At 34.9% G+C, this 17,355-nt stretch overlaps 1 protein-coding gene across 1 annotated transcript; it reads right to left on the minus strand.

The window, feature by feature from the left end:
* Positions 1-200: 200 nt before the first annotated feature.
* On the minus strand, positions 201-14,237 carry LOC138307982 (organic anion transporter 3-like). Its single transcript, XM_069248932.1, has 8 exons — positions 13,686-14,237; positions 12,956-13,377; positions 12,258-12,491; positions 11,660-11,794; positions 2,354-2,436; positions 1,541-1,655; positions 929-1,001; positions 201-542 (listed from the first exon to the last, which is right to left on the minus strand). The coding sequence occupies exons 1-8, from the start codon at positions 14,010-14,012 to the stop codon at positions 312-314; spliced, it is 1,620 nt and encodes a 539-aa protein (XP_069105033.1). The 5' UTR covers positions 14,013-14,237; the 3' UTR covers positions 201-311.
* Between the last annotated feature and the right edge of the window lie 3,118 nt (positions 14,238-17,355).

The raw sequence follows: 17,355 nt of genomic DNA on the forward strand, positions 1-17,355 counted from the left end.
TTAAGGAACATCTAACTTTAAGCCACTGTGACACATATATGAATGTCACTTATTGAAGAATATATAACATCTTAACCAATAAGCCACTGTGACTTGAATTACGGCTTATTTTCGCGGGTCAATATTTTCGGAATTTGGCTTAAAACCGAGAAAATTTAGCGATTTTAAATGTCATATTTTAGCTATACAGTTTTTACAGTTTTTAACTTTTCCCTAATCAAATTTTCGCGACTATAGCAACATTCCTCGAAACCGCGAAAAATTCAACCTCACAAAAATAGTTAGCTGTACGGTACTTCTGTTTACATTAATTACAAATGAGTGATATACGTGATGTCGTTGTTCTCCATCTTAGCTGGTGTATTATTAAACAGTTTAAGTGGATGGTGTTTGGTCTTTTGGTTTTTAGCCCTAGAACTGAAGTCAGACAGGGTGTCAGGCAGATGTTTGTTCTTAGTCTCCGGCATAAAACAAACGCACAGGAAGGCCGACATGAGTAGTCCACTGCATATAAAGTACAGGAGTCCAGGGATACTGTCATTCTGTTAAATAATTTAACAAATTCAGAAATCAAAATATTTTACGTCGTGGTAAAATAAAGTTTTTATAGCTAACGTGTAAACGAAGAAAGCAATAAATGTTATATATAAGCGGAAACCGTATTGTCGTGATTTTCTAATTTAATATCATTCTTATTTTAAAAAGTTTTTACTGTGACCAAACATATCGCTATATGGTTGGATAGTGTTGTGTATCATAATCATTCTAGCGCAAATATGTTATTGCACTGAAACTAAATAAAAGAAATTTTGAAACTTGATTGCGAATCAATATTTAAATTGCACAATATATAAGGCTTAACGATGGCTTCTCGCCTAATTTTAATTATTGCAAACGTATTCCAGCATTTTATAGGATATCAACTTACCAGGAACACACATTGTGGGGCAATCAGGGAACCTATCCTTGCTGTAGCATTGAATACGCCACTGCTTACAGATCTGAATCAGAGAGAACAGGCGCGTCAAAAGTGATTATAAAAGAAAGAGCAAACACAATTTATTGATTCAGTTTGAAACTCAAAATTAGCTGCCTTAAACAGTTACATGTAATATAAGTTTATTATTTAAACGTAGAATTATCTACATACTGTAAGTGTGAACCTTTACACTATACCTAAGCAGAGACCTTTCTACCGCTACCTCATGTGTAATACTGTGTGTATATCACGGAAGTGACAACGTCGGAAAATGTTTGCACGAACTAATCGCAAAAGGTTTACACGAACAAATCGCGAAATTTAACACTCCCGAATATACCAACGTTTACAGTATTTGCCAAAAAGTTTTTGTTTTGTCATAAACATTAATAAGGAATGACGTTTAGAAAAATATGGCGACACATTCACTGATAAGTCGTATCGAAATATGATCAATTCAAGTACATTTATTGCAATGTTCGTAACAAAGTCAAAACATGATATTCAAAGTTCAACACAGTAAGATTATATTATGATTTATGATAATAATAATAAGTTTACCTTATCACAGTTGGAAACATTTCTATAGATAAAAGCTTAATGCACAGCCATGCCATGGACACACCGATTTTTGAAATTAACGGAAACACTGTACGGTATACATGATTCTGCAACCCTGAAAAAGACGTTCAGAATAATATTAATAATAAAATTGATGTAATCAAACATCCTTCTATAATAACTTATTTCTAGTTTATTTGGTGTTTACTTGTCATATTAACAGCATGGTCGTTTTATAACCTGCCATCTGAAAACATTTTCAGTATCTAGTACCTGTCCGACATTGGTATTGAAATTATAGCCTAAAGTTGGATATATGTCCATAGAAAATCATCGATACTCACGGGTTACTATCACTGTTGATTAATTCAACCCTGAAATATTTCATAGCAAACCTGATGTCAGTTCAGAAAAAAACCTGACCAATTACAGGCCAGCAGATACCTCCTTTGAAGGTTACACAGACAGCGACGACCAACTTCAGAGTAACACAGACATCCACAATGTACCGTTATTCAATTGTTTACATGTTTACATGGACCAAACTACCTTCCCAACTGTAGTCGCACACAGAAACTTAAGTGTTGATATGGACTAATCTTGGGTGGATATGCCGACATTGATAGTAACCCCTGAAGTATTGAGGTAGAAGAATGTTGAAGAATTTTCTATCTCTGCGAAGTAATGTTGCATGTTGTTATGTGTGAAAAAATTATATAATGCAATGTGTTTTGACATGAAAAAACTATGTATTAGTCAATATGCTTGAGTATTAATGAATTGCATGCTAAACAGGGTAACGGTCGAACGTACCTGTTATTTCAATGAAAGCCATAACCACAGCTGCAAATGCGCCTATACTACTAAACAATAGGGCCGTCCACTTCCTTCCAAGTCTGGCGGGAATCAAAATATAGAATCAGAAAAGGGGAAAACGCTTTACAAAAAAAATGTATACTACAGTAATAAATGGCAAAAATATTGAAAGTTTTTTTAATAAAATTCTCAATCATCTGTAGGAACGTTTTCAGGATGAACGAAGATATCCAATATTATAGTTAGTGCTAAAATTATTAAACTACTAGAATAACTAGTATAATGTTGGTGACACTGGACTTACCGGTTGGTAAATGACTACTCCACAAGAATAACTAGTATAATGTTGGTGATACTGGACTTACCGGTTGGTAAATGACTGTTTCACAAGAATAACTAGTATAATGTTGGTGACACTGGACTTACCGGTTAGTAAATGACTACTCCACAAGAATAACTAGTATAATGTTGGTGATACTGGACTTACCGGTTGGTAAATGACTGTTCCACAAGAATAACTAGTATAATGTTGGTGATACTGGACTTACCGGTTAGTAAATGACTACTCCACTAGAATAACTAGTATAATGTTGGTGATACTGGATTTATCAGTTACTAAATGACTACTCCACAAGAATAACTAGTATAATGTTGGTGATACTGGACTTACCGGTTGGTAAATGACTGTTCCACAAGAATAACTAGTATAATGTTGGTGATACTGGACTTACCGGTTAGTAAATGACTACTCCACAAGAATAACTAGTATAATGTTGGTGATACTGGATTTATCAGTTACTAAATGACCTCTCCACAAGAATAACTAGTATAATGTTGGTGATACTGGACTTACCGGTTGGTAAATGACTGTTCCACAAGAATAACTAGTATAATGTTGGTGACACTGGACTTACCGGTTAGTAAATGACTACTCCACAAGAATAACCTGTATAATGTTGGTGATACTGGACTTACCGGTTGGTAAATGACTGTTCCACAAGAATAACTAGTATAATGTTGGTGATACTGGACTTACCGGTTAGTAAATGACTACTCCACTAGAATAACTAGTATAATGTTGGTGATACTGGATTTATCAGTTACTAAATGACTACTCCACTAGAATAACTAGTATAATGTTGGTGACACTGGACTTACCGGTTAGTAAATGACTACTCCACAAGAATAACTAGTATAATGTTGGTGATACCGGACTTACCGGTTAGTAAATGTCTACTCCACTAGAATAACTAGTATAATATTGGTGATACCGGACTTACCGGTTAGTAAATGTCTACTCCACTAGAATAACTAGTATAATGTTGGTGATACCGGACTTACCGGTTAGTAAATGTCTACTCCACTAGAATAACTAGTATAATATTGGTGATACCGGACTTACCGGTTAGTAAATGACTACTCCACTAGAATAACTAGTATAATATTGGTGATACCGGACTTACCGGTTAGTAAATGTGTACTCCACTAGAATAACTAGTATAATATTGGTGATACCGGACTTACCGGTTAGTAAATGACTACTCCACAGAATAACTAGTATAATATTGGTGATACTGGACTTACCGGTTAGTAAATGACTACTCCACTAGAATAACTAGTATAATATTGGTGATACTGGACTTACCGGTTAGTAAATGTCTACTCCACTAGAATAACTAGTATAATGTTGGTGATACCGGACTTACCGGTTAGTAAATGACTACTCCACTAGAATAACTAGTATAATGTTGGTGATACCGGACTTACCGGTTAGTTGTGATGACTACTACCACTAGAATAACTAGTATAATGTTGGTGATACTGGACTTACCGGTTAGTAAATGACTACTCCACTAGAATAACTAGTATAATGTTGGTGATACCGGACTTACCGGTTAGTAAATGTCTACTCCACTAGAATAACTAGTATAATATTGGTGATACCGGACTTACCGGTTAGTAAATGACTACTCCACTAGAATAACTAGTATAATGTTGGTGATACTGGACTTACCGGTTAGTAAATGACTACTCCACTAGAATAACTAGTATAATGTTGGTGATACTGGACTTACCGGTTAGTAAATGACTACTCCACTAGAATAACTAGTATAATGTTGGTGATACCGGACTTACCGGTTAGTAAATGACTACTCCACTAGAATAACTAGTATAATGTTGGTGATACCGGACTTACCGGTTAGTAAATGACTACTCCACTAGAATAACTAGTATAATGTTGGTGATACCGGACTTACCGGTTAGTAAATGACTACTCCACTAGAATAACTAGTATAATGTTGATGATACCGGACTTACCGGTTAGTAAATGACTACTCCACTAGAATAACTAGTATAATGTTGGTGATACCGGACTTACCGGTTAGTAAATGTCTACTCCACTAGAATAACTAGTATAATGTTGGTGATACCGGACTTACCGGTTAGTAAATGACTACTCCACTAGAATAACTAGTATAATGTTGGTGATACTGGACTTACCGGTTAGTAAATGTCTACTCCACTAGAATAACTAGTATAATGTTGGTGATACCGGACTTACCGGTTAGTAAATGTCTACTCCACTAGAATAACTAGTATAATATTGGTGATACTGGACTTACCGGTTAGTAAATGACTACTCCACTAGAATAACTAGTATAATATTGGTGATACTGGACTTACCGGTTAGTAAATGTCTACTCCACTAGAATAACCTAGTATAATATTGGTGATACCGGACTTACCGGTTAGTAAATGTCTACTCCACTAGAATAACTAGTATAATGTTGGTGATACTGGACTTACCGGTTAGTAAATGTCTACTCCACTAGAATAACTAGTATAATGTTGGTGATACCGGACTTACCGGTTAGTAAATGTCTACTCCACTAGAATAACTAGTATAATGTTGGTGATACCGGACTTACCGGTTAGTAAATGTCTACTCCACAAGAATAACTAGTATAATGTTGGTGATACCGGACTTACCGGTTAGTAAATGACTACTCCACAAGAATAACTAGTATAATGTTGGTGATACTGGACTTACCGGTTGGTAAATGACTACTCCACTAGAATAACTAGTATAATGTTGGTGATACGGACTTACCGGTTGGTAAATGACTACTCCACTAGAATAACTAGTATAATGTTGGTGATACTGAATTACCGGTTAGTAAATGACTACTCCACTAGAATAACTAGTATAATGTTGGTGATACTGGACTTACCGGTTAGTAAATGACTACTCCACTAGAATAACTAGTATAATGTTGATGATACTGGACTTACCGGTTGGTAAATGACTACTCCACTAGAATAACTAGTATAATGTTGATGATACTGGACTTACCGGTTAGTAAATGACTACTCCACAAGAATAACTAGTATAATGTTGATGATACTGGACTTACCGGTTAGTAAATGACTACTCCACAAGAATAACTAGTATAATGTTGATGATACAACCGGACTTACGGTTTAGTAAATGACTACTGGACTCCACTAGAAAATAACTAGTATAATGTTGGTGATACTGGACTTACCGGTTTGTAGTAAATGACTGTTCCACAAGAATAACTAGTATAATGTTGGTGATACTGGACTTACCGGTTAGTAAATGACTACTCCACTAGAATAACTAGTATAATGTTGGTGATACTGGATTTATCAGTTACTAAATGACTACTCCACTAGAATAAACTAGTATAATGTTGGTGACACTGGACTTACCGGTTAGTAAATGACTACTCCACAAGAATAACTAGTAATACTGTTGGTGATACCGGACTTACCGGTTAGTAAATGTCTACTCCACTAGAATAACTAGTATAATGTTGTGATACCGGACTTACCGGTTAGTAAATGTCTATCTCCACAAGAATAACTAGTATAATGTTGGTGATACTGGACTTACCGGTTGGTAAATGTCTACTCCACTAGAATAACTAGTATAATATTGGTGATACCGGACTTACCGGTTAGTAAATGACTACTCCACTAGAATAACTAGTATAACGGTTGTAAATGTGAACTACTGAATAACTAGTTAATACTGATACCGGACTTACCGGTTAGTAAATGACTACTCCACTAGAATAACTAGTATAATATTGGTGATACCGGACTTACCGGTTAGTAAATGACTACTCCACTAGAATAACTAGTATAATGTTGGTGATACCGGACTTACCGGTTAGTAAATGTCTACTCCACTAGAATAACTAGTATATAATGTTGGTGATACCGGACTTACCGTTTAGTAAATGACTACTCCACTAGAATAACTAGTATAATGTTGGTGATACTGGACTTACCGGTTAGTAAATGTCTACTCCACTAGAATAACTAGTATAATGTTGGTGATACCGGACTTACCGGTTAGTAAATGACTACTCCACTAGAATAACTAGTATAATGTTGGTGATACCGGACTTACCGGTTAGTAAATGTCTACTCCACTAGAATAACTAGTATAATGTTGGTGATACCGGACTTACCGGTTAGTAAATGTCTACTCCACTAGAATAACTAGTATAATGTTGGTGATACCGGACTTACCGGTTAGTAAATGTCTACTCCACTAGAATAACTAGTATAATATTGGTGATACCGGACTTACCGGTTAGTAAATGTGTACTCCACAAGAATAACTAGTATAATGTTGGTGATACCGGACTTACCGGTTAGTAAATGACTACTCCACTAGAATAACTAGTATAATGTTGGTGATACCCGGACTTACCGGTTAGTAAATGACTACTTCCACTAGAATAACTAGTATAATGTTGGTGATACCGGACTTACCGGTTTGTAAATGACTACTCCACTAGAATAACTAGTATAATGTTGGTGATACCGGACTTACCGGTTAGTAAATGACTACTCCACTAGAATAACTAGTATAATGTTGGTGATACCGGACTTACCCGGTTAGTAAATGTACTACTCCACTAGAATAACTAGTATAATGTTGGATGATACCGGACTTACCGGTTAGTAAATGTCAACTCCACTAGAATAACTAGTATAATGTTGATGATACCGGACTTACCGGTTAGTAAATGTCTACTCCACTAGAATAACTAGTATAAATGTTGATGATACCGGACTTACCGGTTAGTAAATGTCTACTCCACTAGAATAACTAGTATAATATTGGTGATACGGACTTACCGGTTAGTAAAATGTCTACTCCACTAGAATAACTAGTATAATGTTGGTGATACCGGACTTACCGGTTAGTAAATGACTACTCCACTAGAATAACTAGTATAATGTTGGATGATCTGGACTTACCGTTAGTAAAGTCTACTCCACTAGAATAACTAGTATAATGTTGGTGATACCGGACTTACCGGTTAGTAAATGACTACTCCACTAGAATAACTAGTATAATATTGGTGATACCGGACTTACCGGTTAGTAAATGTCTACTCCACTAGAATAACTAGTATAATGTTGGTGATACCGGACTTACGGTTAGTAAATGTCTACTCCACTAGAATAACTAGTATAATATTGGTGATACCGGACTTACCGGTTAGTAAATGTCTACTCCACTAGAATAACTAGTATAATATTGGTGATACTGGACTTACCGGTTAGTATGATGTCTACTCCACTAGAATAACTAGAATAATATATTGGTGATACCGGACTTACGGTTAGTAAATGGACCTACTCCACTAGAAAACTAGTATAATATTGGTGATACCGGACTTACCGGTTAGTAAATGTCTACTCCACAAGAATAACTAGTATAATATTGGTGATACCGGACTTACCGGTTAGTAAATGACTACTCCACAAGAATAACTAGTATAATGTTGATGATACCGGACTTACCGGTTAGTAAATGACTACTCCACTAGAATAACTAGTATAATGTTGGTGATACCGGACTTACCGGTTAGTAAATGTCTACTCCACTAGAATAACTAGTATAATGTTGGTGATACCGGACTTACCGGTTAGTAAATGACTACTCCACTAGAATAACTAGTATAATATTGGTGATACTGGACTTACCGGTTAGTAAATGACCTCTCCACAAGAATAACTAGTATAATATTGGTGATACTGGACTTACCGGTTAGTAAATGACTACTCCACTAGAATAACTAGTATAATGTTGATGATACCGGACTTACCGGTTAGTAAATGACTACTCCACTAGAATAACTAGTATAATGTTGGTGATACCGGACTTACCGGTTAGTAAATGACTACTCCACTAGAATAACTAGTATAATGTTGGTGATACCGGACTTACCGGTTAGTAAATGACTACTCCACTAGAATAACTAGTATAATGTTGATGATACTGGACTTACCGGTTAGTAAATGACTACTCCCACTAGAATAACTAGTATAATGTTGGTGATACCGGACTTACCGCTTAGTAAATGTCTACTCCACTAGAATACCTAGAAACGGAATACCATTATATAAATGTTGGTGATACTAGGACTTACCGGTTACTAAATGACATGTCTACTCCACTAGAATAACTAGTATAATATTGGTGATACTGGACTTACCGGTTAGTAAATGTCTACTCCACTAGAATAACTAGTATAATATTGGTGATACCGGACTTACCGGTTAGTAAATGTCTACTCCACTAGAATACCTAGTATAATATTGGTGTGATTACCGGACTTACCGGTTAGTAAATGTCTACTCCACTAGAATAACTAGTATAGTGTTGGTGATACCGGACTTACCGGTTAGTAAAATGTCTACTCCACTAGAATAACTAGTATAATGTTGTGGTGATACCGGACTTACCGGTTAGTAAATGTCTACTCCACAAGAATAACTAGTATCATGTTGGTGATACTGCACTTACCGGTTGGTAAATGACTACTCCACTAGAATAACTAGTATAATATTGGTGATACTGGACTTACCGGTTGGTAAATGTCTACTCCACTAGAATAACTAGAATAATGTTGGTGATACCGGACTTACCGGTTAGTAAATGACTACTCCACTAGAATAACTAGTATAATGTTGATGATACTTGACGTACCGGTTAGTAAATGACTACTCCACTAGAATAACTAGTATAATGTTGATGATACCGGACTTACCGGTCAGTAAATGACTACTCCACTAGAATAACTAGTATAATGTTGATGATACTTGACTTACCGGTTAGTAAATGACTACTCCACTAGAATAACTAGTATAATGTTGATGATACCGGACTTACCGGTTAGTAAATGACTACTCCACTAGAATAACTAGTATAATGTTGGTGATATACCGGACTTACCGGTTAGTAAATGTCTACTCCACTAGAATAACTAGTATAATGTTGGTGATACCGGACTTACCGGTTAGTAAATGTCTACTCCACTAGAATAACTAGTATAATATTGGTGATACCGGACTTACCGGTTAGTAAATGACTACTCCACTAGAATAACTAGTATAACGTTGGTGATACCGGACTTACCGGTTAGTAAATGACTACTCCACTAGAATAACTAGTATAATGTTGATGATACTTGACTTACCGGTTAGTAAATGTCTACTCCACTAGAATAACTAGTATAATGTTGTTGATTACCGGACTTACCGGTTAGTAAATGTCACTACTCCACTAGAATAACTAGTATAATATTTGGTGATACTGGACTTACCGGTTAGTAAATGTCTACTCCACTAGAATAACTAGTATAATGTTGGTGATACTGGACTTACCGGTTAGTAAATGTCTACTCCACTAGAATAACTAGTATAATGTTGTGATACCGGACTTACCGGTTAGTAAATGACTACTCCACTAGAATAACTAGTATAATGTTGATGATACTTGACGTACCGGTTAGTAAATGACTACTCCACTAGAATAACTAGTATAAATGTTGATGATACGGACTTACCGGTTAGTAAATGACTACTCCACACTAGAATAACCTAGTATAATGTTGGTGATACTTGACTTACCGGTTAGTAAATGACTACTCCACTAGAATAACTAGTATAATGTAATGGTGATACCGGACTTACCGGTTAGTAAATGACTACTCCACTAGAATAACTAGTATAATGTTGATGATACCGGACTTACCGGTTAGTAAATGTCTACTCCACAAGAATAACTAGTATAATATTGGTGATACCGGACTTACCGGTTAGTAAATGACTACTCCACTAGAATAACTAGTATAATGTTGATGATACCGGGACTTACCGGTTAGTAAATGTCTACTCCACTAGAATAACTAGTATAATGTTGGTGATACTGGACTTACCGATTAGTAAATGTCTACTCCACTAGAATAACTAGTATAATGTTGGTGATACCGGACTTACCGGTTAGTAAATGTCTACTCCACTAGAATAACTAGTATAATGTTGGTGATACCGGACTTACCGGTTAGTAAATGACTACTCCACTAGAATAACTAGTATAATGTTGATGATACCGGACTTACCGGTTAGTAAATGTCTACTCCACTAGAATAACTAGTATAATGTTGATGATACCGGACTTACCGGTTAGTAAATGACTACTCCACTAGAATAACTAGTATAATGTTGATGATACTTGACTTACCGGTTAGTAAATGACTACTCCACTAGAATAACTAGTATAATGTTGATGATACCGGACTTACCGGTTAGTAAATGACTACTCCACTAGAATAACTAGTATAATGTTGGTGATACCGGACTTACCGGTTAGTAAATGTCTACTCCACTAGAATAACTAGTATAATGTTGGTGATACCGGACTTACCGGTTAGTAAATGACTACTCCACTAGAATAACTAGTATAATGTTGGTGATACCGGACTTACCGGTTAGTAAATGTCTACTCCACTAGAATAACTAGTATAATATTGGTGATACCGGACTTACCGGTAGTAAATGCTACTCCACTAGAATAACTAGTATAGTTGATGATATTGACTTACCGGTTAGTAAATGACTACTCCACTAGAATAACTAGTATAATGTTGATGATACTGGACTTACCGTTTAGTAAATGACTACTCCACTAGAATAACTAGTATAATGTTGATGATACCGGACTTACCGGTTAGTAAATGTCTACTCCACTAGAATAACTAGTATTAATGTTGGTGATACCGGACTTACCGGTTAGTAAATGACTACTCCACTAGAATAACTAGTATAATGTTGGTGATACCGGACTTACCGGTTACTAAATGACCTCTCCACAAGAATAACTAGTATAATGTTGATAATACTAGATTTACCGGTTAGTAAATGTCTACTCCACAAGAATACCTAGTACGATATTGGTGATACTGGACTTACCGGTTAGTCAAAGTGTATGTGGCTAACACAGTCGGGATCTCTACTATGCTCAGTAAAGCCATATTGAGATAGAGGTTCCCTGTTAGGCCTTTAACCTCAAACGACACACCATAGTATCCGTACCCACAGGCCAACCTGAAACATAGAAACAGTGATAGGATATTATATAATTATTGACCTCTTCTTGTGTTAATACGACGATCATAAATTGCAAAATTACTTCAAAGCTGTTATAAATCGTCAAAATCACATGGAAATGGTAAATAACTATATATTCATATTCCATTAATTCCCCAATAAATAGTACCATCCTTTGAAATGTTTTGCCTTAATTCATGACTACATTTTAAAATCATCAAGAGGTTCCAACCTATAAGTATGCAGGATAAAAGTCAGTCAGTTAATAAAAAAAATTACAGAGTATTCTGTGATCACATGTTATCACCCCCAATTATTTCATTGCGATTCATAAATACATGAACGTTATTTTTAATTTGTGACGAAATTGAGGACTAACATATCATTCTATATTTTCATTGCGACTCATAAATACATGAACGTTATTTTCAATTCGTGACGAAACCGTGGACTAACATACCATGATATTACATGTAAACCTGTCATTTTGGTAAGTTCGGCAGAAACAAACATGTCTTTTATGCTATAGGTCCTGGTGACGTCAGTATCCCGGACATCTGTTACTATCCTCATCTCTATAGCTTTCATATCCTGTATAGGTTTGCGGTTAAACTTTGCCATATTCTGTATCACTTTCAGTGCTGCGTCCTCCTTGTTGTTTGATACTAGCCAACGAAAACTCTCGGGCATCGACCTGCAATCACATATATATAAATATTAAGAAGAAGAAGAAGAAGAATTCAGCAGCTAATCAACTCGAAATAAACAATTATATGACGATATCAGGTGTTACTATTTAAATCGCTTTGTTCTGTAACTAGATTTTTTTTTAAAATGTATTCAGCTTAACAATATGGATATGTGAAATAGTTCTTTTCATTCGCTGAAATTTAAAAATGACAGTAGGATCATTTGATATACCGTATTTTCCCTATTAAGAGCGCCTCCTCTATTAAAGGTCCCTTGTTTTGCTGAAAAAATCCACTACTTTAATACATTTTTTTTGTGGAGTATGGTGACGATTTGTCTTTGCAGGCGCTAATAAGATAATATGCTTTTAAGCACATGCATTGTAAAATTTGTCAAGCTAACTTTCCTTATTATAAAACATGATTTAGTTTTTAAAAATAATTATAAAACAACAACAAAAATACAAACCACCAAAAGAAAAACCACGGAGCGACAACAATAGCGGACACAAAATGGAGATTTTTCCAGTCATGTATTCCCATAGCAATGAATGCGAATATTGTCGACCATATCGCCCACATTGGAATCGTAGCCAAGACTGCACGTCGTTCTTTAGGGATGAACTCTAGCACATATGGGTAGAATATTGTTAAATATCCTCCCATTCCTAGTCCAAGGAACAGTCTGCATGTGGCAAACATCTCCCATGTTATCGAAAATCCACATATCATGTTGAAAACCATTAAAAATAGAAGCGACAGGAAGTAGGTCGGTTTACGTCCAATTTTATCCGCCAAATGTCCAGAAAATAGTCCCCCTAGCAACACGCCTGCCATTTGTATGGTGGTTATTGTTGATGGTATCCAGGCCTTGTCACAAACTAGGTCCCACTGTTAAAGACGAAAATCATTATTTTCTTTATTCACATACAGTAAAACTTTCTCATGCTTTTACCTTGCGTGTAAGTATGACGCGTTCATGGATGTATTATTATATGCTTTTAGTCAAACTTAGTTACATAAGTCCATAATCCTGCACGGTAAGAAATAAGAAATGTCGCTGATGTTAAAAATTCGTTTCCCGAATATGCTCAATTCAATTTTGGAAATTATCTTATTTTCAATTATTAATATCGATAATAACTTTTAGTTTTTAAAATGCAACCATTTTCCCATAGCGTTCTTTATTGGATACGTACCTCATTTACAATTGTATCCATGCTATTACTGAACCTAAAGTCATGACAACCAGTTGTGTGATTGCCAAAAGAAAGAGAACACTTGTTGGCTGTGTCATTGAATGATGTAGGTCCGGTAACGCCATGGTGGACATGGTAGTCATCTGTGATACAGTTCCAATCTGGAGTGGAACCTGCGAACGTCATCATCATCATGCTGAACACTACCGAACACATGCTCCCTAAAACTACCGCCATGATAAAAACCTGGAACCGTCCAAAACCTCCATACTTATCAAGAATTTCATCCAAAAATTCATTGATAGGTATATTTTCTTCCATTTTCATTATATTGGCTGTATCGTATGATCAGAACATATGTAATATGACGGTTTATATAATCTGTACTGTACTTGATATTTGTTTTAATCTGCCGCCCCCACTTAACCTCGTTTAAAGTCAAATAGTTTAAGATAACATCTGTATCAAAAGTACGGACCTCAGTAAGCTCCAACCATTTCAGTGTAATGTATCATATATTTAAGGATTGAATCTTGCTTAGATCGATTTCATGGGATGACGAATTGAGTTCCTCTTGAAACAAATTGAATTTACTGCAATCCTTATATTTTCAATTGAATCGTATTAAATTATCATTTTTTTTAAATAAAAAGTTTTGCGAGTCTCCCTATGCTTGTGCAAGTCTACAACGAGAGACGTAAAAATGGTCCTGTAATTAGAATTCAACTACGTGTAATTAAAATAAATAGCGCAAATGTTGCAATTTTCTCATAAATTTATTTCGAAAAAATATCTTGTTATTGTAGTCCACATTAAACCTAAAACATTTACAATCGATTTAGAAATGATTGCAAAAATCATCCGCCAAGGCTGCGGAAGGATAATGGACTGTGTGATCCGGTTTTCTTCCGAATAGGCCTTATGCCAATGGTAAGGCTTGCAGCCCCCCAACCTTCCTTCCAAAAATGTAACACGTCTCTCCTTTGGTGAGGATGTGAACATACTAATGCTAAAAAATTCAAAAAAAGAGAGTTCGTGTAAATATTCTTAAAATTGTAGAATTCTGTCCTGTGATATTTGTACTTTTTTACAAAACCACTGTTTAGATTTAGGCCTCTATTAGGAAGCTATGCTTACTTAGGCAAAAGTAGGCCTAGAATATTTTCTTGCGTGAAGACCGATGTTAAGGATGTACTCCTCTGAGAAGTCAAATTTTTCTTGTATTAAACTTTTTTTCTGATATAGATTTTTTGAAACAGGAGTTCATACCATGAAAGAAAATGGAAGAAAAAACATATGTCCGTGTGCTCGTTTTTGAGCTATTGTCACTCAAAGATACCAAAATGACAAAATAGTGGATTTTATTGGAATTATGCCATTTGACCTCATACACTAGAATTTAAAGCCATAATTCCCTAATGAGGTGTTTGATATGTATGGATGTTTATAGAATTTATTTTCAAGTAGTCTTCATTAAAAATATATCAGTTATGATTAATAAGAGTAATATTTTTTCTCAAAATAACAACATATGCTACCCCTACCCCTTAATTTTGAGCTCCAAAATGCACCATTTTCAGTCATTTTTGTCAAATTTAACCCTTTACAGAAAAAATTATGGTATTAAAAATTTTTGTCAATAGTTTGCATATCAATAGGGAAAGGGTTGTTCTTTCTAAATCAGCCAGAAAAATGGGGGGTCCGTGTGCTTACTTTTTTGCCCCATTTAAATATTTGTTATTTTTCAATATTTTTGACTAAAAAATAAAAGTGCTCAAATTACCATTAAATGTAGAAATAAAGTGACAAAAGTGTTTCATTTCACACATTAATGTTTAATATTTTAAATAACTTGAACCCAGTGAAGATTTACAGCAAAAATTAACTCGATACAGCTGAAATGCTGACGCGGTGATGATTTAAGTAAAAACAATTTAAGTAAAAAATGGGAAAACGGTGTGGCTCTACTCAAAGCCAAAAAATACACAATATATCAAACCTTGCACCGCTACAAAATGTTGGTCATTTTTTAAAATCGCTGTGTAAAAAAATCTACTTAAAAAGTAGAAATGTAATTACTTTTGACAAAATTTGCTATGAGACCCACATGCCTACAGATAATTGATAAATCGTATTCTGAATATCTCATAACTGTGTTTTGATCTATGCTTGTGAAACGGAGAATTCAGCGCAGACTGAATCCACTAGAAGCAAACATTAACACATGCCTTACAACATACTACAAGTTCATGAGCAAATGAAACAGGAAATATTATTTATACTCGATGCTAGTATTTCACATTGCAGATATCCCAGCTACTTATGTAAGAATTGAGCAATATTAATAGCCAATCAATGCATATTATTATTAACTGTTTCCCAAAAAAAACTGAAAAACTGCGCGCGAAAAGCTTCATTTTTAAGTCTCTTGATGAAGATTCCTTTCCTCTTGTTTACATCATAACGTGGTGTTATACAGCTCTACACACATCGGATGATAAAAACAACTCATACAAGATGTTCTTATTCATATAAACTTTAATTGGCGAGTTCTTTTTGTTAGTCTTACAACCAAAAACATCATCTACACAACACAGATATTCATCTTGTTATGCAAAACTTCTATTCATTCTTTTGAAATAAAATAGGTTAATGCATATCCCGCAGCAAACAGGGTAACATCTTAGTTTATTCTTGTCGTAATTATCGGTCTCTATAATTTATTATCAATAAACGGCAACAGATGCTTTTTGTGTCAGGTTTTTCAAGATTTTATTCCTCATAAAAAACATGTATTGTCATATTTTGTTTTTTGCCTCTTCAGTAAGTTAGCATTAAGTGAACAAACTATGAACAATGCGTCTGGGGTGACTGGGTTAATATCTGTGACTACTGTAGCATAACGTTAACCATGAAGTGGACATGTTCCATAGATTGTTGTGTCCGAAGTGTCATTCAGACACCATTCCAAATGTACGCAGGGAGAAAATTTATCACTGTTACTGCTTCGATGCGTCGTTAACTAAATATATCAAAACAAAACACGTACCACTAAAACATTTTATTTAAAAACAACACAACCATCAAATAAGGATTTTCTTTTCAAACCTATAGAAATTATTATTATAATGGGGATACTTTGAATTCCTTGAAGCCGAAACACCTTAATGTTATGACAAAAATAGTAGTACATGTACAATTTTTTGTGGCAATTAAAACAGTAACGACAAACGAATCACCAAAAATAACGATTCCGCAAATTCGGTGATTTTCACTGTGATAATGTTGTTTCCAAATCACTAGCCTAGTCGTATAATTGTGATATGTTAGACATCAAATTGAAATTATTATAAAAGGAAATATTCCACCCCAAAGGAAAATCTAGAAATGCTCACACAAATCCTTTACATTTACGATTATAAAATTTTACAAAATAGATATGCTCCATAAATTAACATGCCTCATGTATGCATGGAAGATAATAAATCAATACATGTATAACAAACAAATCATACACAGTTAATCATTTTAAGCATTTTATGTAAAAACTACATATACAATCATGATTTATGTTCAAACCTAAACGTTTTTGATGAAATTATTATCATAATGAGTTAAATAAAAGTCTTCGAAACCAAACCACACAGACACTGATGTTATGATAAAATGC

The sequence above is a fragment of the Argopecten irradians genome, chromosome 14 (genome assembly GCF_041381155.1).
Source record: "Argopecten irradians isolate NY chromosome 14, Ai_NY, whole genome shotgun sequence".
Taxonomy (NCBI): Eukaryota; Metazoa; Mollusca; class Bivalvia; order Pectinida; family Pectinidae; genus Argopecten; species Argopecten irradians.